Consider the following 25458-nt stretch of genomic DNA (forward strand, 5'->3'; position numbering starts at 1 on the left):
TTGTGATTGTTGACCTCAGAAAGTCCATTAATTATGAATAATGACAAGAAAGTGACCCAGAGTTTAATCTAGGCAAACATTACCAACTATGCATCTTTCTGCTGATGAGCATTTATCTCTGTCAAGTTCTAATACTTTGGTGAGCTTTATCATTTAAAATTTTTGAAATCACTGTTAAAATTTGATAGAAAAAAAAAACTCAAAAAGTATCTTAATTTACAAAGGTCCATGACAACCAGACATAATGTCCTAAGTTGCTACAGAATGAGTCCTACTATATAATTGCTTACTTGTGTCTACATCAGTGAATTTTGTCACATCTGATTTCTATTTCAACTTACTTAGGCCTGTCTGCTTATAACTAAGGTAAGGCCTTAGAAGTACACAGGAAAAGAGGCTAAGTGACTTTGGCTCATTTATTATCTATTTTTTTTCCTGAAATATAGGTGGTATTGATTGCATCCGACTTGGTGAAATCATTATTGAATATTCTTTTGATTTTAAATTTTATATCACCACAAAACTGAGAAATCCACACTACATGCCAGAACTGGCTACAAAAGTATCTTTGCTCAATTTCATGATAACACCAGAAGGGCTTGAAGATCAGTTACTGGGCATTGTTGTTGCAAAGGAAAGGTATGTAATTTTTTTTAGATGCTTTTAGGCAGTTTAGAGAATATCTGTTGCTGTTAGTATTTTTGTTTTGTTACTGTTTTGAAATGACTACATTTTATATTCTGTCATTATAAGTCAATCAATTATATAATAGTCTTTAAAATAGCCTTTCAAGCAATAACTATTAAGCCAAGACATGATATATTGATTTTTTTATTCTAAATGAGAGTCAGAATACATACTGTAACTTCTATCAGAGTGAACTAGAAGTTTTGACCATAGTAATATAGACTTTAGATGTAATCAGAAATGTATCCAAATACTTCTATACAGAATAGTAAATTTAGAAAATGCTTGAGATAGGGTATGAAAACAGGATATAAAGCTACATATGTAATACATAAGTAATTTTCTATTTTTAAAAATTGATGAATGAATCTGTGTTCAAAATGAAAAAGAAAGGAAAAGATTAAAACAGAATATACCTGAATACTACAAAGTATATAAGAACATAGGCAATTTTTATGGTTTTATTGATATTTTGTATTTTTCCATTACTAACATACACTATTTTCAAAAGAGAAAAAATATAACAATACCCAGAAAGGGTACAAGAAAGAACTGCTCTGGAAGAAAATAATTGATCCTAGTTGAAGCTTATTATGATATTATTAAATGGTCTGTTGAATGAAATAAAATTAAAAGTATATAAAAGTAGCTTTGTTACTTCCAAAACTAAAATACAAACAAGACCTATGTCATAACATACACTATACCAGATGATGTTACTTTGACGTTTGATCCTATTTTTGCTCATTAATGCTTAATACCAATTTCGCCTTTCACTTAAAAAGCTAGGAGGACCAGTCCTTCTTCCTATGATTGTCTTCTTTGTTTAAACTTCTCAATTCAATATTTCGAGGAGCATTTTCACTTCCTATTGCTGTGATCAAATACACTTACAAAGAAGGAACTTGAGGGAGAAAGTGTTTATTTTAACCCACAGTTCCAGCTTAGTCCTTCTTAGCAGGGAAGTCACAGCAGCAGGACAGTGAATGAACTGGTCGCATGACATCTGCTATGAGAAGAAGAGAGCAATAGGTACATGCATGCCCGCACTCAGCTCCTTCTCTCCTTCTCATAGTTTGGGTCCAGCCCATGAAGTGGTGGCCAAACCTAATACAGATACTCCCTCAATGAAACTCCCTCCCCAAGCAATTCTAGATTGTATCACATTAACCATTAAACCTAACTTCCACAGCATGCAAATATTTTACCTTACCATCAGAAAATTGGTTTCATCTTTGTTACATCTCTAAAGTAATTCAAATATTCACAAAATTTTATACATGACATTTAGATATAGATTAGATTAATTACTACAAATTTATGGCAATGTTTCTGTGTTTCGTAGACCAGAATTAGAGGAGGAACGCAATGTTCTTATTCTTCAGTCTGCAGCTAATAAGAAGCAGCTAAAAGACATAGAGACAAGGATTTTAGAAACATTGTCATCTTCAGAAGGAAACATTTTGGAAGATGAAAGTGCAATAAAAGTCTTAGACTCTGCCAAAATGATGTCTAATGAGATAACGAAGAAACAACAGGTGAAAATAACGACTCATAGAAATGTTTGGATTCTAACATTCTGATTTGTTTCTGAGGAAATGCTGTAGTGGGCTTTCAAGAAAAGAAAAACTGACAAAATATGAAAACGTTAGGAACTAATTTTAAACTCAGAAGATAATATCTTACTGTTGAATTTCTCTCAACCTAGTTCAATCCATACATTAGCTATACAGAGAAGAAATAAAGTTATTAGCTATGTGTGCAGTATATCATGTTTGTTTAGTTATCATTGACTCTTCATATAAAAATTGAACTTTGAAAGTTGTCTTACTCCAGGTAGTGGTTGGAATTTGAGGTGTATGGGGATAAGTCCCAAATGGCTGAGCAATATATGGTTCTTAGAACCAAGAAGGGATGTTTAACATCAGCTTGACATCCATGTGTTTACTGGAGAGAGGAGAAGGGGGAAGGGAGGGCGAAGGAGAGGGAGGAAAGCAGGGAAGGAGAGGAGAGAAAGAGAGGAAAGGAGACATAAGTGGCATATGGGGGAAGAAGACAGGCGGTCTATAGCCAATAGTGTATTCCAAATTCATGAAATAGCAGGTGCTATTTTTATAGCACATCTCTCTTCCCCCAAAGTTATGTTTGTTTATGAGGTGGGACATACAAGTGTTAGGGCCAGTGGTGCATATGTGGGTGCAAGTCAGAGGCCAGCTTTCTAGATCTGAAGACAAGCCTTTCTTGTTGCTTCTGCTACTGCACTGTCACAGACTTTCAGCTGATCTCCTGTCTCTGCCTGCCATTTTCCCATGGAAGTTCCCAGGCTACCACCTCATCTGACTTTTTACATGTGGTCTGGCAAGGAACTCAGGTTGTCAGGAAAGTGCTCTTACCATTGAACCATCTTAATTCAGGACCTGCCCCTTTTGAAACATTTGTTATTCTTTTTTTATGTATTTTAAAGCTTTTAAATTTTTTTAAAGATTTGTTTTTGTTTTTATAGATATATGAGTGGTTTTTTTGCATGTATGTCTGTGCACTGCATGCTGCCTGTGCCTTTTGAGCCAAGGCTAGAAGGGAGTGTCAGATCCCCTGGAACTGGAGTTAGATGGTTTTGAGCAGCTATCTGGGTCCTGGAAAGTGAGTGAGCTCAGGTCCTTTGCATGAGCAGCCAGTGCTCATGCATCCTCTCTAGCCCCTGCCACTTTATATTCTTATAGCCAACAGAGGTGGCATTACTCAGCATCTTCCCCCTCTGTTCCCTTCCAATGCAGTACCACTGTGAAGAAAAATGTTCAAGAAGTCTGGTTTTATATTAATGTGTCAATAAGTATTCTTTCTGTCAGGTGTTGGGTCCCTTACCTTACGTTTTTGAAGAATCAAAGAAGATGGTGTCTTAGAGACATTGTCCATAGCAGCCCACATCTGGGACCATGTCTGAGATGCCCTTTGGTGTCTGTCTTCCAAGTTCTTGTTCATCAGAGCAGAGGAAACTCTGAAGAACTCATTGGGCTCTCAGTAAACTGAGTATTAGAGAGGAGAGATATCCAAATTGCTGTGATGAAACACTGCCTAAAACCAACATGGGAAGGAGATGTTAATTTGGTTCACAGGTTCCAGTCCATAGTCAGGGTTAACCAAGACAGGAACTCAAGGCAGGAATCTGGAGGCAGGACTGAAAAACAGGAACACAGTGGTTTATCCTCCATAGCTTGATTTCTTAAGCAACATGGGACCACCTGCCCAAGGGTGGCACTGCAGATAGAAAGGGGGTGGAGAAAAGATGGAAAATGAGTCATGATGGTTGGATGCTTTGTTACATAAGATACTGTTAATTCTCAATTGCTGTTAACTTGTTAAGACTGAGGCTCAGAACTTTCAAGTCATTTGTGATTATATTTTATCAAATGGGGGGAACTTCACAAAGACTATAGCCATTCGGGCTAGCTAAAATTTAAGAAATCTACACTAGAATATTTTATTTTCCTATGAAAAGAAGTGTGTCAAGGGCTAAAAGATGAACTGCATTCTCATGCTGTCTCCTCCCTCACTGGGGCTGTGTGGTTCTGGGTTCTGTGCTTCTCTGCACTATCAAAAGGTCAGTTTCATCTGCAAAACTTCTGTCCTCATTTCTATATACATTCATCTAACATGTAGAAAACAACACAGAGAAAATTCCCCCATTATCTGCTAGCACTTATGACAAGCACCACCTGACTGATGTTCTGAAGTGCTTCAAGGCTGCACACACATACCCATTCAGCATAGGTGCATAGGAAACCATAGCAAAACAGGGAACGTGGGTTGGGGCAGTGTTCTAAGCATTTTCCCCATAGAATGAATATCAAGCTACCAGACTAGGCTGTCAAGTGAAGAGCTACTACCTTAGGGAAGTTTTTTTTCTTCTTCCAGGGTTGAATATATATATTTAGGATATTATCAACTACAAAGATGTTACATGAGTGAGAGACTAGTTGAGAAAAGTATTCTCAGTTTCGATAAAACCATTAAGTCATGATTTGTGCTGGGCTATAGGACATATGGTGATATCTTCAACATGGATATGTTCACACTGTTGTCCATTCAAGGGGTTAGATAACTAGCAGACACATGTTAGACTCATGCAGAGATTGAGGGCTCGTGATCTTCAGATCAGAGAGTAGTGGTCAGTGGCATCACACTGTTAATCTATAGTGTGAATGTCCTCCTTTTTCCTTTCTTCTCTCCTACCTCTCACCTCCTTCTTCCTCCCTCTGCACTTCTTCCCTTTGAGCTGGAAACTCCTCTCTTGAGGAATGTACTTAAATTAAGTTCATATGATTTGTTAGTGAGACAAGGGCTGTTCAAATACATATAAAATTCATTATATGAAAAGTATATGATTAAGACGCTACCTATTCATTCATGTTGATTTTTCTCTTCTACCAGGTTGCAGAAAAAACAGAACTCAAAATAGCAGAGTCCCGAGAAGGCTACAGGCCCATTGCTAAGCATTCATCAGTGTTATTCTTTACCATTGCAGACCTGGCTAACATTGACCCCATGTACCAATACTCTCTCATATGGTTTGTGAACCTTTATATCAACTCTATTCATGACAGGTAAGCAGATTTCTAGTTTTATCCATTCTCCCTAGGTTGGATTTTTCACCATCCTTTCCATTTAAAAAAAAATCTAATTGTTTCTATTTACTTTTGTAGTATTTTCATTGTAGAGCATTAAGAGGAAGTGAGACAACTAAAGTCTTTCTTTTGAAAAGTCATTCCATGTACCCAAGATCTACACATGTAAGGATGGTCTCACTGTGTAGCCATGGCTGACCTAGTACTTGCTATTGGCTTGGGGCTGGCCTCAAACTTGAGGCAATCACTCTGTCTCAGTTCCCTGAGGGCTGAGACTAAAGCGTGTGGCCCCACAGCTGGCTCCTCTTTCTGTCTTTTAAGTATTTCAGTGATGCTCAAGGTTTTCTCTCTTTTTTCCATTTTTTTTTTTCTCCTTGGTTTTGTTTTTTTCAGGACAGTGTTTCTCTGTTCATACCTGCCTGTCTTGGAACTCAATCTGTAGACCAGGCTGGCCTCAAACTCAGCCTACCTCTGCCTCCCAAGTGCTAGAGTTAAAGACGTGCACCACCACCACCCAGCTTCAAGAATTCTTTTTGCTGACAAATCTTATGTCTCCTTCTCCAGCTTTGGGGCATCTAAAAGGCTGTACCATGTTTCTTTTTATTTGCTAGATATTTTCACTTTAATTAATTAAGAAATGTATTAGTTGCTTTCCTTGTTGCTAGGACAAAATACCTGGAAAAAGGAACTTAATAATGAAAGGGTTAATTTTAGCTCACATTTTGAAGGTCCATCAAGATAGTCTGGTCGAAGGGTGTGAGGTGGCTAGTCACACTGGTGCTCAGTTCACTTCCTTCTCTAGCCCATGGGATGGTGCCACCCATTTCAATTAGTCAATATAAAAAATCCCTCACAGACATTCCCAGAGGTTACATCATAGTCCTAAATTCTTCAGGCTGACAACAAAGATTAACTGTCACAATGTGTATATATGTGTGTATGTATGTATGTATGTATGTATATATATATATATGTGTGTGTGTGTGTGTGTGTACATATACGTATACATACATACATACATGTTTTAGAGTCATCCCATCTCAATTTTACCTCATACCAGCTACAGGACTATAGAAAAGTAAGTTATGCTTTCTAAAGGAATAATAGTTATATTTGTCTCCTCTGGTTGTTTTGAGAAGTTAGTGAGATGTTTTCAAAGTGTTGAGAAAAATGTCTTATATTTAGTAACTTCTGTACTTATTAAGTAATATAAAAACATGACTTGAGCCCACTTGTGTACTCTAAGAAATTTCTGCATGAGCTCTTGGTAGAACAATGTCTTCTGGATAATTCCCCCAAATTCCCCATTTGTGACTTAGAATGTGGATTTACACAGTGCTTGTGATGGAGAAAGGTCAAGATAAAGAACTGACATAAATGTGGTTTACATGTTTTAGTTATGAGATGGAGGAATTAGAACTGTTAGCAATTACCTGGGTTTGAAAAGTTTTACATTTGTATATGAGTGATTGCAAATGTCTCTAGTGGTGAGTACTTTAATGAATTTAAAACATTTTATAGGTTAACCCAGATCACTCACTTTTACCAATTTTGTTTAATAACATATTTTTCTTTTTTTAACATTTTAGTAACAGATCCAAAATTTTGGAAAAGCGCCTGAGATATTTAAATGACCACTTCACATACAACTTGTATTGCAACATATGCCGATCACTGTTTGAGAAGGACAAGTTATTGTTCTCCTTTTTATTATGTGCTAATCTTCTTCTGTGAGTCACTTGTATTTTCTTATTTTACTTACTTCAAAAAGTTGCCTTGGAATATAATCTACAAAATGGTTTCTTGGAGAATAGTATAATGCCTTACTTGGTTTAATTCATTATTTCCCTCACTAACATTTATATATTACATAAATGTTCACAAAATATAACACAAAGTTCAATCAACTTACAAAGGTAATGTTGGAAAAGGAATGGTCACATCATCCCTGAATCTGGTCTGTGCTTCACCCTGTACTCTATCCAAAGGTGACTACTATTCTCTTCTCCAGACTGCTTTTATATAAAGAGTATACAAAAGTGGGCACTCTGTCTTCCTCCTTTTCTCTTGACATCATCTAAATAACGATACTACAAGCACTGCTATGTGAAGATCTTAGTGTTCTAGTGCACACACTTACATTTGGAAAACATCTAGAAAGAAATGTGAAAACTGTTTGCCAGATGCCCCAGTTTGTATCCTTAGTGTTCTACGTCTGCACCAAATTCTGTATTGTTCTCTTTGCATCAGGTCCTCAGTGGCCAGGGTGATGGCCTTGAACTCACAATCTTCCTGCCTCAGTCCCTCAAGTGCTGGATTATAGGTATGTGTCATCTATTGTCATTTCAAAAATATATTTTAGTATGTGATAAGCATCATTCCTTTGTGATGTAAACTTCTCTGTGATGATAGATGGTGTCAGGCTCTACACACACACACACACAGAGAGAGAGAGAGAGAGAGAGAGAGAGAGAGAGAGAGAGAGAGAGAGAGAGAGATACACCCTCTGTAGGGGTTTTTGAAATCTGTTATTACTTTCTCTTTTTTTTTTTCTATTGGGTTTTTGTTGTTTTCTAACTAACTTATATGAGTTCTTCATATAATCTGGATCCAAACCCACCAACAGTATGTGATTGTCACTCACTATCCTCACTATCTAGGATGCCTTTTCATTCTCTGAAATAACACAAATTCTTAATGCTAACATTGTCTGGTTTATGGTCTCTGATTAGTGAAAACACTTTGCCCTCAGCCACTATTATAAAGATATTCATAATTATCTTTATAGTTATTTTCCTTTTACATTCAGATCTAAGCCAGAGGTAACAGTTCTGTGTGCATAATCTAAAATAGATGTCAGATTTTACCTTTTATCTATGTAGCTCTGGCTCATTAAAGCCAGCCTTTGTACAATGCTCATTTTTCTAAAGCCATCTTAAACAAGGATGTAAAGAAAAAACAAGACTGTGTTTACTTGAGACCAGGATGTGTGTGCCCTTGAATTTAACTTGAATTTATTGGCACTCCCTTTCTTATCCTTGAGCACAGTTAGATCATAAAACCACCTTAAAATTTCATTTATGAAAGAAATTGATTTAACATAAGAAAAATAAATGTAACTGGGGAGATGGTTCAGTGAGTAAGGCACTTGCTATGCAAGTGTGGGACCTAAATTTGAACCTCTAGTCTAGTAACCACAGAGAACTGGCATAGTATCATGCATCTATAACCCCAAAGTGCCTACAGTGAGATGGGAAGCAGAGACCCTAGAAGCTCATGGGCCAGTTAGCCCGGCATGTGAAACAGCAAACAAACAGACCTTGTCTCAAACAAGTTGGACAGCAAAGACCAACACCCCAGGTTATCCTCAGACCTCTACACATGAGTTATGGCAAATGTGCCCATACTCACATGTATGAATGTATGTGAGCACACACACACACACACACAGAGACACACACACACAGAGAGAGAGAGAGAGAGAGAGAGAGAGAGAGATTTAAAAGATAAAAACAAGTTAGCTTGTTTTTTTTTTTTTTTACATTACTTAATCTTTAATCCTTGTCAGGAATTATATCCTTTTAACAATGTCACCTCAAAACACAGAAATATTGTGCCAATCCTAGCACACAGGAGGCAGAGGCAGGTGTATCTCTGTGAGTTCGAGGCCAACCTGGTCTTCAGAGTGAGTTCCAGGACAGGCTCCAAAGCTATACAGAGAAAACCTCTCTGCAAAAACAAAACAACAACAACAAAAGCCTACAGAAATATTGTATCTATTGTAGATACCTAAGTACCTCTTTCTTTAGATATGTGTCATGTATAGAGTGTGTGCTGTTGTTTTTTTTTGTTTTTTTTTTTTTTGTTAAGTAAAAGTGCCCCACCTAAATTAAGGCCTGCACAATCCCTTATTTCTGCCAGTAGTTGTGGGGAAGAGCTGTTGCCCTACCCTTCCAACAGCAGCCGGAGTTTTCAAGGACCTCTGAGATAAAGCTGGATCATTGATCCTTGACTTCACTGCAGGAAGTAATTTCAGGATGAGCAGATATGAAGCAGAGTTGGAGTTTGCTAAAAGATGGCTTTAACATGGATTTTCAACCCAGGAGTTAATAGAAAGTGGGACACTAAGGAAAGCAATAAGACACACACAACTGTGGGTATGGCCTTCCCAGGAGAGTTGCAATTATATACCTTTCCAGTAGTCAGATAAGTTCTGAAGCTGCATCTCAAATGGGTTTTGTTTTCAGTAAATGAGAACATAGTTCCTAGTGTGCCTTATATGGGATTACAACTGATATGGTAAAATCCTAGGTCACAGAGGAAGTTAAGATGTTTCTACTGTACTCAAAAACTAAGCAGTCTTATTTGTAGGATTCCCAGACTCCTTTTCAACAGGCTTCCAGCAGACTCCTTTCCCCATCCCAGTCCCCCTAATTTTTTATGCCATTTTATCCTTCCTTATCTCTGCTTTGTAAATGTGTTAACTTTGCTTCACCCCGACACTCTTTTCTATAGCACAGGTAAAGATTCATCTTTACTTGAGCAGAGGTCCCTCTAAATAGCAGAACTCCTACAACCATGAGCATGCTAACACTGTCAAGCCCTCCTTAACTCTGCCTCCTGTCTGAACAATACTGCTAGGCTTTGGTTTTTACCACCTCTGCTCTGCATCTGGGCATTGTCACTGCAAAGAGAGCTGAGGCAACCATAAAAAACCACTTAGTGGTTATGTTCTGCACTGTCCATTGCCTTTTCATTAGTTGTGAAGCTAAGTACAGTCTGAGCGACTTCATGCAGGCTCTGACACAGAATTTGACAGCATCCCATTTTAACATCAACAGTTTACAACAGCTATTGTTTGGGAAAACAGGGCCAAGAAAGAGATTGAATACCAGGAATTGATGTTTCTTTTGACTGGAGGAGTAAGTCTTAAGAGTGGTGAAAAAAATCCTGCTCCAGAGTGGCTACAGGATAAAAGTTGGGAGGAGATTTGTAGAGCAAGTGAACTTCCTGTCTTCCAAGGACTCAGGTAATTGTATACATTAGGTGCCTTCATGTTGAATGGTAATACTAAATTTGTAATCTAAATTTTTACATGATTCTTTCTAGTTTTTTGGTTAGTAGAAAGACAGGCTCTTCACATAACACTTGACATAAACGTAAGGAAGTATTAGGGCAAAACCATGGTCTCCTGTAGCTCTGTCATCTATCCCAGTATACCAATGAAAGAAACAAGTAACAATGACCACAATGGGAAAAGAAGCCTAACAGTCATGACCCCTCCCCCAAGCCTGTATTTAGAGGAAGACTTAAAGCAAGAATTAAGTGTAATTAATCAGTTGTAGTGATACTGAGAAAGTGAGTTCCATAAGGTCAAAAAGAGAGATCTCTGAGGATGACAGAGGATCTTGGCCTCAGGTGGGCTTTAACCCAAGAGTTAGGATTTATAAGCTCACAGATACACACAACTTCCACTGAGAACATGGCTCCAGATTCTTATAAACTTGAAAATTGAAATTCCTAAACCACAAAAAGGTGAGGTCTAGAAGTTTTAATATATAAATTAATATAAAACTTACTATAAAGAAGACAGCTTCTGGATAGCAGGAGCAGATCCCTGGGAACAGGTTGCTACTGTCTAGCCTAGGACAGATGTATAGCAGAAACTGGGGTGAGGTTTGGGGAGATTAGCCCAGTCAGGACATCCATGGATGTCCAGATGCTTCTCAATTTCAGTAGCATCCTCACATTCAGTTTCCATGCAAGAATGTTCATTTAAGAGAAAAAGATAAGAAACCAAAGCAGTAATCAAAGCCCACCTGCTTTTTCTGTCATGTCTAGCATCTGGGCAGAACAGAACCAGAGGTAGTTCCAGTGCTGGCCAAGCACTGGAAACTTCCTGACCGGTTTCTGCCTCCTGTTCTTATCAGCAGTACAGGTGTCTTCTTGATCATCGCTCTGGTCCTGCAAAGTGACCCAAAGAAATCTTTACAAGTGTTTTGAGATATAAATGATCACATTTGTTTCAGAGCTGCCTGGTCCTCATGGATAATTGCCATATCCCAAGATTTTGTTTTTCCTAGCACTGGTGGTGACTGCAGGTTTAGAACTATGACTTGGCTCTGCACCTTCAGCCTTGAAGGAGTTGAGGCAGGGTAGACAGATGGCATTATTAGGAGGTGTGGCTTTGTTAGAGTGGGCGTAGCCTTACTGGAGGAAGTGTGTCACTGTGGAGGCAGGCTTTGAAGTTTGCTATGCTCAAGATACCACCCAGTGCCCAGACCACTTCCTCTTGCCTTCTGATCAAGATATAGCCAGTACCATGTTGGCCTAAATGCTGCCATGCTCCCCATCATGATGATAATGAACTGAACCTCTGAAATGTAAACCATCACCTTAATTAACTGTTTGCCTTTATAAGAGTTGCCATGGAAATGAGAGAAACAACACCTTTTACAATAGCCACAAAAATATAAAATATTTTGGGGTAACACTAACCAAACAAGTAAAAGACATGTGTGACAAGAACTCAAGTCTTTAAAGAAAGAAATTGTAGGAGATATCAGAAAATGGAAAGATCTCCCATGGATAGCAAAAATGGCAATCTTAACCAAAAACAATCTATATATTCAATGCAATCCCTATAAAAATCCCAACACAATTCTTTACAGATCTTAAAAGAGCAATATGAAGCTTCATATAGAAAAATAAAAAAACCCAGGATAGCTAAAATAAATCCTGTACAATAAAGGAACTTCCTGAGGCATCACCATCCCTGACTACAAGGTCTATAGTACATATATACTACAGAGCTATAGTAGTAAAAACAGCATGGTACCAGCATAAAAACAAACATATGGATCAATGGGATCCAGTTGAAGACCCTGACATCAACCTACATACCTATGAACACCTGAGTTTTGACAAAGAAGCCAAAATTGTATAATGTAAAAGAGCATTCAACAAGTGGTACCGTCATAACTGGATGTCACCATGTAGAAGAATGAAAATAGAACCATATCTATCACCATGCATAAAATTCAAGTCCAAGTGGATCAAAGACCTCAACATAAATCCAGTTACACTGAACCTGATAGAAGATAAAGTGGGAAGTAGCCTTGAACACATTGGCACAGGATAATACTTCCTAAATAAAACACCAGTAGCAAAGACACTGAAAGCAACAATTAATAAGGGACCTCCTGAAACTGAGAAGCTTCTGTAAGGCAAAGGACATAATCAATAAGACAAAACGCAAGCCTGCAGAATGAGAAAATATCTTCACCATCTGACAGAGTACTGATCTTCAAAATACATATAGAACTCAAGAAACTAGACATCAAAGTGTCAAATAATCTAATTTTAAAATGGGGTACAGATCTAATCAGAGTTCTCAACAGTAGAATCTCAAATGACTGAAAGACATTTAAGGAATTGTTCAACATCCTTAGTTATCAGGGAAATGCAAATCAAAATGACTCTGAGATACCTTCTTACACTAGTCAGAAGGGCCAAGATCAAAAACTCTGTTGACAGTTTTTATGTTGGAGAGGATGTGAAGTAAGGGGAACACTCCTCCATTGCTGGTGGGAGTGCAAATCTGTACAGCCACTTTGGCAATCAATATGGTGGTTTCTCAGAAAATTGGGAATTAATCTACCTCAAAACCAAGCAATAACATTCTTGGGCATATATCCACATGGACCTTTGTTTTCAGGTTTTTAATCCTGAGTTTGCAGTAAAGTATGTCACCATCAGTGTCCTTTGCTATTTGCCTGTTCCATTCTTACAGAAGTGTGGGACAAGAACCAAGATGGAGACAGGAAACAGTTTCCAACAACCACCTTGGCATCATCTCACCAAGGACATGTTAAAGACTGCTTACAATGTGGGCACATTAACCATCTGACATGAAAAAGAAAAAAAAATGTCATTTAAAAAAAAGCCATCTTCATCTTCTGTTCAAGGTATTAGGAATGATAATAAAGTAGAATCCAGAAATATGTGATTGAAAATGTTAGAAAGACAACACTGGTGCATGTAATGCCTCCACACTGTGGCTTTAAATCATTCTCTAGAGACTGAGATGGTATCCCTGGACCTTTCTACTTCAGCTGTCTTTCTAACTATAAAAACAGTCCCACTGGCCTCAGTATTTGTGTTCCTTAAGAGCTGATCTTAGGTCACTCACATTGGTGATGATATCCTTGGAGTCTTTTCTTTGTGAAAAGCTAGTTACAGTTAGTATCTACCAGTGTGAGGTTAAATTGCCAGAGTAGAGGGATCTGGGCTCTGACTTGAACACTTTTTACTCAGAGCTATGGGCTAAATGGCAGTCATTGATGACACTGAAAAAAAACCAGTTATTTTATTTTCTGCATATCACTCTCCATTTCTTTCTACATGATGCCCTTCCTTATGAAGATGCTACAATTTTTATGTCCAGGGAATAAGAAGAAGTGGCATTTCTATTCAGGATTGAAATAGTACCATGGTACATCTGTCAGGGAAGAACTCAAAGCTGGATGAAGTCAACTGAATCTGTCATCACCAAGACCAGAGTCCTTCAGGCTGTAGGAGAACCATGTTATAGCTCTCATTAGAACTGCATTGTCTGAATCAAGGGTTCTAGCTTCTTCTCTGGTATCTTCTACTCTGCCAGAAGTGTTTGTCTATCTGTTCCTAGATAGAATGCATTCCTGCCTCCCCTGAATTCCAGCACTCAGGAAGCAAAAGCAGGTGGATCTCTGTAAATTCAAGGCCAGTCTGGTCTACAGAGTGAGTTCCAGGACAGCCAAGGATATGCAAGAAACCCTGTCTCAATAAACAAAACAAACAAAAAGAACAACTCCTATATTCTAGTGATTTTAACATGCTCCCTTGTTGTAGAATATTATTTTTTAATATGTGTTACATTCATTTATACTGTGGAATATTTAATAATGCAAAGATGTGTTGTATTCTTTATGCTGTATTTGTTTAACTCTGTGAATCTGTGTTACTTTGTCTAAAATACATGATTGGTCTAATAAAGAGCTGAATGGCCAATAGCAAGGCAGGAGAAATAAAGAATAGGCGGGGATGGCAGACAGAGAGAATAAATAGAAATGTGGGAGGAGAGGTCAAGGAATGAGCAAAGGAACAAGGGGCCAGCCACCCAGTCACATAGCAAGCCATTGAGTAAGAAGTAAAGACAGGTATAGAGAATGGAGAAAGATAAAAGCCCAGAGGCAAAAGGTAGATGAGAAAAACAATAACAGTCCCCTTACTGTCTTATATCTTCCCACACTCAATCATCTCTTAAAATATTTCTCAATGAAAAAAATAATTATTTTTCTACTAGGGAGCATTTTTGTGACCACACAACGGAGTGGCAGGAAATCTATAACAGCAAAGAGCCGCACAATGTGAAATTTCCAGAACCAATGGATAAGACGCTGAATGAACTGCAGAAAATAATAATTCTTCGGTGTTTAAGGCCTGATAAGGTAAAAGACTAAGTTGAGATTCAGATAAACTGCAGTTTATAAAGTGCCAGTTTTAAACAACAGCATTGTGGTGCATGATTGAAACAGCAAACACTGTGTGACCAGAATCTCAGATTTGCTCTTTGACTGGTATTGAAAACCTAGAGACAGCAATAACCTAAAGGAAATGGATTTACTTAGAGTTTTAGCCAGTGTGGGAAGAATAAGGGGGAAAAAAGCCTTCTGGAAATGCAGCAGGAGAACCACTATGATTTCTAGGCTAGTCTGGGCTACAGAGTGAGACCTTGCTTCAAAAATCCTATAAAAATATAAACGTTTTAAAATTTAAATGTAGATAAAAGCATTTACAAACTAGGCCAGACAGGGAAATGCTTTTGGATGCTGTGCAATATCTATATAAGCTAAATGTTAAAAAGTTTAAAAATTGTATTATAAGTTTATGAGACTAAAAAGCTATAGCAAACTAATAGTAATTTCTCCATGAAGAATGAAAGACCTTGCTGAGATGGTTTAATAAAATTCTTGCTTTGCATCTGGGGTCACCTATCTGTGCTTCACAGACTGGCTCTCTGGTGGCAGTGGATTTAGTCCCATCTCTTGCGGGGTTATTGCTTTGCCATCCATGCTTTGAAGGCTGAACTTAGCATACACACCATTGAACTCACTCCCCAAGAACACGCAATACTTGTTAATTTGTTAGCCAGGCTAGGAAACACTTGATGTTGAGACCACATGTCTTGTTTTGCAGTGTATCTTCAAGACTTAAAGCACTGTATGGGCAGATACTATATGGTCAGTCAGTTTCTACAAAGTGGGTTGAACTAAACTGAATTAAAACGTGCCATTTGGGGCTTTCCAGACTGATTTAATGAAGTGGGTCATGAGATGGTGAAGCTGGAAAGTGAGCAGGGAGCCTGGAAGACCTGAGACCCAAAGACACACTGGTAGTACTGTTCAGATCCAATGGCAGTTTGAGAAGACATCTGTCCTGCCTGCCTGACTGTCCTGTATGAGACCTACCCACATTGCTTTGTAGAAGGAAATAAACTCTACTTAGTCTACTGATTTAAATATTAGCTGCAGCGACAAAGTGTAGGCTACAATTTGACCAAATATATGAGTATCATAGCCTTCAAAGATATCTTTTGTTTGTTTATGTGGCAGCCTGAGAGACAAAATATTAGTTCTAAGTATGGTTATAATTTATATTTTTCTTACAATAAATATAAGAGTATAAAAACACACACTAATAAAGACACAAATACATCTGCTAAGAAATTAATTTCACTTTCAACAGTCCAAAGACAAATGGCAAGGCAGCTTAATATATTTACTTCCTCCTTTCTTCCCTCCCTCCCTCCTTCCCTCCCTCCCTCCCCTCCTTCCAAGATTTATTTATTTTATAGGTGTTTTGCCTGCATGCATGTATGTATAGCATGTGATACCTAGTGCCTATGAAGTCAGAAGAGGGCCCAAGGACCCTTGGAACTGGTGTTACAAGCAGTTGTGACCCACCATGTGGGTCCTGGGAACTAAGCCCAGGTCATCTGCCTGACAAAAGGTGCTCTTAACCACTGAGCTGTCTCTCCAGCCCTGATTATTCTCATTTTGAGACAATTTTGTTCAAAATACCCAGCAGGTATCAGACTGCTCTCCTGCTCAGGGTTACCCTGTTGGGTTAGCTTTGCTTTGGTGATCACCTAGAAACAGGTCCTTTTGCTCATCTGGAAAAGCCTTAGTTGGCAAGAGTGGAACTTCTTCATGAACAAACACTACATCTGTTGAAGAAGGAAATAAGGTATTGAAGGAAATTTCCTTATAACATATATCTGGAAATAACATAAATAATTTCCATTTGTGTACTGAGAGGGTTCAGTACATAAAGGCATTTGCTGAAAAATCCAATGCTCTGAGTTTGACTTCTAGAACTCACAAAGTGGAAGGAGAGAGCCAGTTCCAAGTTATCCTCTAACCTATACAACACATACACAAAAATAAATACATGTGTAGCAAGATTAATAAAAACCCAGAGACAGATTCTGGCATTCCAGCTGAAGATCAGAAAAGCAAAGCAACCAGCCAGAAGAGAATTCTCACCTCTATCACTGCTAAAATAGAAGGGGCGATCCATCGAAACTCAGATTGCATCTCCAGACTCCATTGCTCTCTACCAAGCCTCAGAATCCTACACTGCCCTCTGAGACTACACTGAGCTCCTTATATACTCTAGTGCTGGGATTAAAGGTGTGAATTCTAATTCTCTTTTATACTGACTCATTCTTGTGTAGGCCAGGATGGCCTTGAATTCAGAGAGCTACATCTGCCTCTGTCTCATAAGTCCTGGGGTTTAAGTTGTGTGGCACCATTGTTTAGCTTCTATAGCTAACTAGTGTGGCTGGCTTTGCATTCTGATCTCCAGTGACTTTGTTAGATCATAAACAGTATATCACCACATACATATAATAAAATAAACAATAATTTATCCTTGTGTCTTTCTACCTAAAAGTCACATGTGATAACTACAAGAAATGCTAAGAAATACATGGGGTTTTATTACCTAAACGAGGCAAAGGTCACAGATAGTTTATAGTTTCTGCCATACTAAATGAAAAGATCTTATTTTTTTAAGGATCTTTTAGTGTGTTATGTATGTATGTATGTATGTATGTATGTATGTATGTATGTATGTGTTACGTGTGTGTGTGTGTGTGTGTGCCCATAGAGGCCAGAAGAGAATATAGGCTCCCCAGGAGCTGGGGTTTCAGATGGTGGGAGCTGATAGATGTAGATGTTGGAAACAGAACTCAGGCCCTCTGGAGGAGAAGCAAACACATAACTGCTGAGCCATCTCTCTAGTCCAGAGACATGTTTCTTTATGTTTAAGACTTACTTGTATTTTCTTTTCTGTTTTTATAGATGATCTCCTTTGTCCATTTTCCTTTGGAATGTTTTTCTTGTCCTATCAGTTTACAGATTACTGTTTACATATTAAGGAAATTAATGATTTTCTATGATGCGTTGTATGCCTTTTGGAAATTATGTTCTATTTTTTTTTGTTTGCTTTCCAGGAAATCTGTGGTATGCAGCAAAACTTTCTCAAAAGACTGTATTTTCTCTATTCCCAGATAACCCCAGCTATAACAAATTATGTAACTGACAAGCTAGGGAAAAAATTTGTAGAACCTCCACCATTTGATTTGACAAAGAGTTACTTGGATTCAAATTGCACCATTCCCTTAATTTTTGTGCTGTCTCCAGGAGCAGATCCTATGGCCAGTAAGTATATATACTGTAACACACACACACACACACACACACACACACACACACACACACACACAATTTATTTTCAGAATGTTTTGTGTGTGTATAAATGCATGTGTGTCCAGCATATATTGTAAGCGTTTAACTTGTAATTAAAACCTTTTGTTCAATATGCATTTGTCATGTGATTATAAATCTGTTAACAAATCTGGTGCTTAGGGAAAAATAACCAGGACCCACATGTACAAACCACATGTGCAAACCACGTGTGCAAAGGAAATGTAAGCAAGAATAGAGTACAAGTGGTGTCATTGATTTCTGCCCCTCATAGGCCTGCTAAAGTTTGCAAATGATAAATCTATGTCTGGAAATAAGTTTCAAGCTATTTCACTGGGACAAGGACAAGGACCAGTTGCAGCAAAAATGATTACAGCTGCAATAGAAGAAGGAACTTGGGTTTGTCTACAAAACTGTCACCTTGCTGTTTCCTGGATGCCCACATTGGAAAAAATATGTGAAGAATTTTCACCTGAAGTCTGCAATCCAACTTTTAGGCTTTGGCTCACAAGCTATCCATCTCCAAAAGTATGTGTCATATGATAGAGTCTGGTACATTTATTTAGCTGTATTTCTTAATTAAGTTTTATACTCTCAACCTTAGAGATTTTTAAAATGTTCTTCTTCTATAATTGTTGTGGAGTTTTCTTTGTCCTGGCTAGGTCCTATCACTTAAGCACCAAATAAACACACAGATGCTATATTAACTATAAAATTGTTGGCCAGCGGCTAAGGCTTCTTATTGGCTAGCTCTGTAATTATTAACCCATTCCTATTAATCTATGTATTTGCACATGGTCTTATCTTAACATAGAAGGGTCCAGACCTGTTACTACTTTGGTGACCTACAAGGCAACCATTCTGGTGGCCCCTCTCTGCCTACTTATCTCAGAATTCTCCTCGTCCTAGTCCCACCTATCTTCCTGTCTTATTGGCCAACAGTGTTTTATTCATCAGCCAATAAGAGAAACATATATACAGAAGGACAACCCCTATTATATAATCATTTTCTAATCCATTTGTGTTTGTATTTTAGGACTCAATAGTGTTATCTTTCATAATACTTTGTTTTGTCTTAGTTCCCGGTAACTATTCTACAGAATGGAGTAAAAATGACTAATGAACCTCCCACGGGTCTTCGGCTAAATCTCCTTCAATCATATCTCTCTGATCCAATTTCTGATGTTGAGTTTTTCAAGGGATGCCAGGGCAAAGAACTGGTAATGTCCAGCTTCTGACACTCTTCAGTGTGTTCTTATAGTAATTAATATATTAATTTAAGGTTTTCATTTAGTATGTTTTCTGGACTGGGCATAATTTCTAACATAACAAAAATTGTTTCTATCTGATTCATAATTTTATTCCCAATGGTTTATATTCTGCTTATGACATGGTAGACATTGAAATAAATACTTTTGAGTATAGTTTAGTCAATAAACTAAAACCTGAGCATGTTTCAGATTATATAATTTAACCATTCTTTCAAGAAATGTATGTGTTGAGCACTGGTACAGGAAGCCTATGTGACATCCACATTATACACTGGAAGATATTATGGATAGATCAACTATCCATGGGAAGGAAGGAGGGATCCTAGCATGGACTCATTATCTGAATATCTAGAGGAAAAAACTATATTTATATACCAAATAATTGTTCTCATTGTCAAAAGGTTCTTCTTTCCCTGACTGTTTCACTATACCATTATCTCATAAATGAACATATATTTTGACTTCTGTATATTTCAAGAATAGAGTCTATTCATTAAGGCACAGTATGCTTACATTTCTGGATTGGTTTGTCTTTGTTTGCTTTTGTCATTCTGCTTCAGTCTTGAGATTGATTTTGTTACATTTCCCAGAGTAACCTCAGACTCTTAGGGTCAAGCTATCCTCCCACTTGAGCTGCTGGGGCTATAGGCTTGGACTGCCATGCCTAGTTTGCATCTTACTAATAAAGAAACCATGAACCATAACTTAGTCCTAGCCACTCCAGACTCTTGAACAGGAAGATTGCTTGAGCCTAGGAGGCCACCCTGGGTAACAGAGCAATATTCTACTTCGAAACAAATAGGAAGGGAAGGAGGGAGGGAAACAAATTATATCACTGCATCACAGTTTGGGGTGTTCTAACTTAAAATACATGTCATCAGTATACTTGAAATCTACTGTGGGAGACCTACAGGGATGGGTGAGCATCTGCCAGAGCACTGATACAGGAGGCATACATGACATCCATGTTAGACACTTAAGATGTCATGGAGAGATCAACTAAAAATGCTTTCCCTAGTGCTCGCCAAATGAAAAGTAATAAAGTTAGGAACTATATATTGAAGTTTATCCATATTCTCTTCATTAGTCATTCTTTGGCACATACAGTCTCAAGACATGTCCAATAATCTACAAGATAATACTGAGTGCTGGGATTAGAGATAGCTATCATTAACCAACAGTCTTATAAAATAGTAGTAATTTGTATTTGAGTAACATTTAATATTACTATAGCTTGCTTAGCTTTGGATATTTGAATTAAGCATAAGATGAATGTTTTTTATAGAAAGTATGTCTGTAGATACATGCCTTTTTAAAATAGAAGTCTGTAGTAACATCTGATCATAGACTCTTTTAATTAAAGATCATCTATTTTGCTAATTTTAATGATGGAATTTTCTCTTGTACAATCTTTGCATTAAAGGCATGGGAGAAGTTGCTTTTTGGAGTTTGCTTTTTTCATGCCCTTGTTCAAGAGAGAAAGAAATTCGGTCCTCTGGGTTGGAATATTCCATATGGATTTAATGAGTCAGACTTACGCATCAGTATCCGGCAACTACAGGTAAAATGAGAATAGAGCAAGCATTTATGAAAGAGCCCTGTTTCACAGTCCCTAGGCCACATTTAATGGTATTTATGTCAGACTTTATAATAAAGATAACAGATAATTTGTATAGAAATTCTTGATACTTGACTGGAGATGAAGCTCTGTAGTAAGCACTTGCCTAGTGTATACAAGGCCAAAGTTTGGGCCCCAGCACTGAAGGAGAAAAAAGAGTTAAGAACAAATTATTATTAAAATAAGAAAAATAATATTAAATAAAAAAGAATAGAGTATTAGTATCTTACCAAATATTTTTAAAAAATCAGAAACCTTGACTGAAATAAGTCTTTCATTTTGAAAATCCTTATAGTTGATGAATTCCACAAATTGTAATATATGTTGAAAGACTTTGATTTGACATTGTTTTTGAAACTACTAATAGATATGGAGAATATTTTCCTTAAAATATTTGCCATACAACCTGTAAGCAACTGAGAACTAGCCATCTGCCAGGCCCCAGATGGCAGTCTCATGACCTAAACCTTCCCAGAACCAGCATTAAAATCCACGGACATCAGATAAATCCATCTTTCATATATAGTGGTGGGGACATGAAATGAGATATGTCTTTAAACCATTCTTATCTGCTTGTAATGGCAGGCACCGTACTCTCTCCAAAAGGCCAAAGCAGAAACTAAGTGGTTAAACCACAGGGAGACCATTAGCTCCATTCCTTGCACATGCTACAAATTTAACATGAAGTTCTCTAGGGCTTTCCTCCAGTTTGGGAGGGGGAATCCAGTTAAACATACATGTGTCCTCCCGCAAAGAGAAGCACATGATTCACTCCCTCAAAGGATAACCTTTGCTCTTTCTCAATTTCCCCCTCAAATGTCTTGACAATTATCTTCCTCCTGAAAACATGGGAGTCTCAGAAAAGGCTCAGCCCTTGTTTTGACTGGGCTTTGCAAACTTAAAAATATTTTCCCAACCATGTACCATTTTTTCGATAATTCAGAGACAGACAAAAGTCTCTCAGTGAGTAACGTACCATTGCAACAGAGAGAGAGAGAGAGAGAGAGAGAGACTCACACAGAGAGAGACACACAGAGAAACACATACACACACACACACACACACACACACACACACACACACACACCCTGTATAGTGGGCAAAGTGTAAGATCTAGAAGTGGAAGGAATAAATTTAAGTCTTCCCATTACTTCACATTTTCCTAACCCTGTTTCATACTCTGCATGGTTAATGGCAAGTGTATAAGACAGTGTAAAAGACATGCAAACCATAGCTTTACTATTATTGCTATGATTAGAAGGAAGCTTATGCATTGAAAACCATGTCACCATGTAAACCAGGCCCTGGCACTAGGATTTAAAATTGGTTTGTTTTTATCTCATTGTGAAAGATGTCCTAAAACAGGCATCATCCCTCAGCATTGCCTTATTGGTATCTGGGACTGTGAGCAGCTATCCTGTGCATTAACAGCATCCATACCTCTACCCAAGGGATACCAATAATACCTTACAGCCACCAGAATTATAATTTACTGATCTCCAGTCATTGCTAAGTATCCCCTTACAGATAAAAATGGACCCAAGTTCATATTTTTTAAAAAGGCTTATTAGGATTCATTTTTTAAAAACTTTAGCAATTTTCATGTCACTTATTTAAATTTAATATTTTTCTCATTTAAAAAAGTATTGTGAAGACTAGATAAATGGCTCAGTGGATAAAAGCACATGCTGCTCTTGCAGAGGACCTGAGTTCAGTTCCCAGCACCCATGCTGGATAGTTCACACCACCTTTAATTTCAGCTCCAGGGTATCCAATGTCAATCTGGCTTGGGGGCACCTACATTACCATGTGCTCATACTACATACTTACAGACAGACAGACAGACACACATGATTTTTTTAAGAAAAAAGTATTCTGAGGGCTAGAAGATAACTCACTAGAAAAAGAGCACTTGATCAATTTAGCCTCTGACTTAGAATCTCTACCCACCTATGTGCCAACCCCAGCTTCAGGGGCCTGAGACAGGCTAATCCCAGTGTTCACTGGCCAAACAGCCTAGCTTAAAAAAAAAGAGATAGAGAAGGACACCTGATCTAGGCTCCACAGGCATGTACTGAAATGCATGCACATCACACACAATCAACATATGAGCCAGGCATGGTCACTCACCCTTGTCATCCCAGCACTTATGAGGCTGAAGCAGGTATTGGCTTGAGTCTGAGGCCAGCTCAAACTATAGAGTAAGAGTAAATAAATAAATGCCAATATATTTATATCAGAAAAATGGGGGACGGAGACAGAGTAATTCAAAATAAAATAGTGAACACCCGACACTCAGTAGCAGCATGGTAGTGAAAAGAGGATGTCATTTTAATACAAATGAAGGAATTTAAAACTGTGCTTTCCCACTTTTTTCTTTGCTTCAGTTGTTTATAAATGAATATGACACAATCCCATTTGAAGCTATCTCTTACCTGACTGGGGAGTGTAACTACGGAGGGAGAGTGACAGATGACTGGGACAGACGCCTCCTGTTGACCATGCTGGCTGACTTCTATAACCTACAAATCATTGAAAACCCTCATTACAAGTTTTCCCCCAGTGGGAACTATTTTGCACCTCCCAAAGGCACTTATGAGGACTACATTGAATTCATTAAGGTAAATGGTCTGAAAGGAGTGTAAAACAGATGTGTGTGTGTGTGTGTGTGTGTGTGTGTGTGTGAGAGAGAGAGAGAGAGAGAGAGAGAGAGAGAGAGAGAGAGAGGGGGGATGTGAGAGAATGTGTCTGTCAGAGAGTATGTTTCTGTCAGAGAGTGTGTGTCTATGAGAGAGTGTGTGTCTATGAGAAAGTGTGAGAGTGTGTGAGTGTGTTTGTGAGAGACAGTAAGTGTGCCAGTGTATGTGAGAGAGACTCTATGTGTGTGTTTGTGTTTTAAGTGAATGATGAGCTGTACCCTATAATGTACAAGTTTAGACAAGCAAGATTTTAATGAACTTTCAGCTTCAATTTGTTCAGGTAATTACTGGACATCACACAATCAGAAGCTTTTGGTACTTAATGTTTAGTTGATTCTTAGCTGCTTGTTGTTTGCACATCTACCTTATGAATTAATGCTTTGTAGGAGGAAACTTTAAAAAAACAAAAACAAACAGAAAAACTACCACTTTCCTCTGCCCTTGTGGCATTCTCTGGATGAAAGGCAGTGTTACGGGAGAAACAGCATATCATTCATATTAATGTTAATATTTTATGTGTACAGGAGTTTGGGGGAAATGATTGAAAACCAAAAGAAACAGTTTACTTTGGGATTTATAAAGATATTTAAATACACTGACAAAACAAAGGAAAAGTCATGGACCTTAAGGAGCAATAAATTGTGAGAAAGTGCCTAGGAAACACATGAGGGAAACTAATGGAAGATCCAGTTATCTTAGTAAAATGTGCAGATTCACCCCAGTATGGCTTTTCGTTTCTAGTAAAAACTCTTCTCTTCTTGGCACAACATAAGGGGAAACTTACAAATGCCCCGCCGTTAGACAGATTAGGAAAAGATGAAAACTCTAAACCTGTTGAGCCTTTAGCTCAAAAGTAATAGTTATGCTAAGGTGGTGTGTTTTGGAGTGGTAAACCCTGATCCCTAATGAATATATGATGCATGCTTAATCTGTTTTCCAATAGAAACTTCCATTTACTCAAGAACCTGAGATATTCGGATTACATGAAAATGTTGATATCTCCAAAGATCTTCAACAAACAAAAGTCCTTTTTGAGTCCTTGCTCCTCACCCAAGGAGGCTCCAAGCAGACAGGCTCCTCAGGAAGTACTGACCAGATCCTGTTAGAAATTACTGAAGATATCCTCAATCAGGTAACATTTAGTTTGAAATGTGGTGCCTATGCTCTGTAGAAATTTCATTTTTAGTATAAACTCCATGAAACTAGACTATAACTTTTAGCAACACACTTTACTTCTCATACATTATTAGTTCATTAGTTTCTACATCTGCTAGGTGGAGAATATTTTCAGTTGTTATAAGGTTTTTTGAGAGCATTAATTTAAAGTAGTTTGTAAAATGCCTACTACATAGCTAAGTTCTCAGTAACTATAGTTGTAGATAAACTAATGTGCATGTGATTTACCTTTATTTCTAAATAAAAAGTAAAAAGACTTTTTATTTAAAAAAAAAAATGGGGGTGCTTCCAGGTCCTTGCTGTTACAAATAATGCTGCTACGAATATAGTTGAACACATGTCTTTGTTGCATGGGTGTGGATCATTTGGGTATATGCCTAAGAGGGGGATTACTGAAGGCCTGGGCAGTCTATGGGAACTCTGACAGTGGAACCAGGATGTATATCCCTGGTGCACAAAAGGACTTTGGGAGCACATTCCCTATGGAGGAATACTCCCTTAGCCTAGAGGCAGGAGGGAGGGCCTAGTCCATAATCCAAATAACTTGACAGATTTTGATGACCCCTCCTGGAAGGC

General features: G+C 37.9%; 1 protein-coding gene across 1 annotated transcript in view; it reads left to right on the forward strand.

Annotated features, from left to right (window-relative positions):
• Nucleotides 1-25458, forward strand: part of Dnah12 (dynein axonemal heavy chain 12) — a 180611-nt gene that overhangs the window by 143146 nt on the left and 12007 nt on the right. The window contains exons 56-67 of the mRNA XM_051176738.1: nt 447-639; nt 2033-2225; nt 5116-5288; nt 6899-7039; nt 10180-10338; nt 14653-14797; nt 17923-18073; nt 18393-18646; nt 19198-19338; nt 20813-20950; nt 23395-23628; nt 24650-24838. Of these exons, the coding sequence (XP_051032695.1) occupies nt 447-639; nt 2033-2225; nt 5116-5288; nt 6899-7039; nt 10180-10338; nt 14653-14797; nt 17923-18073; nt 18393-18646; nt 19198-19338; nt 20813-20950; nt 23395-23628; nt 24650-24838 (2111 nt within the window). The remainder of the gene's footprint in view (nt 1-446; nt 640-2032; nt 2226-5115; nt 5289-6898; nt 7040-10179; nt 10339-14652; nt 14798-17922; nt 18074-18392; nt 18647-19197; nt 19339-20812; nt 20951-23394; nt 23629-24649; nt 24839-25458) is intronic.

The sequence above is a fragment of the Phodopus roborovskii genome, unplaced genomic scaffold, assembly GCF_943737965.1.
Source record: "Phodopus roborovskii unplaced genomic scaffold, PHOROB, whole genome shotgun sequence".
Classification (NCBI taxonomy): domain Eukaryota; kingdom Metazoa; phylum Chordata; class Mammalia; order Rodentia; family Cricetidae; genus Phodopus; species Phodopus roborovskii.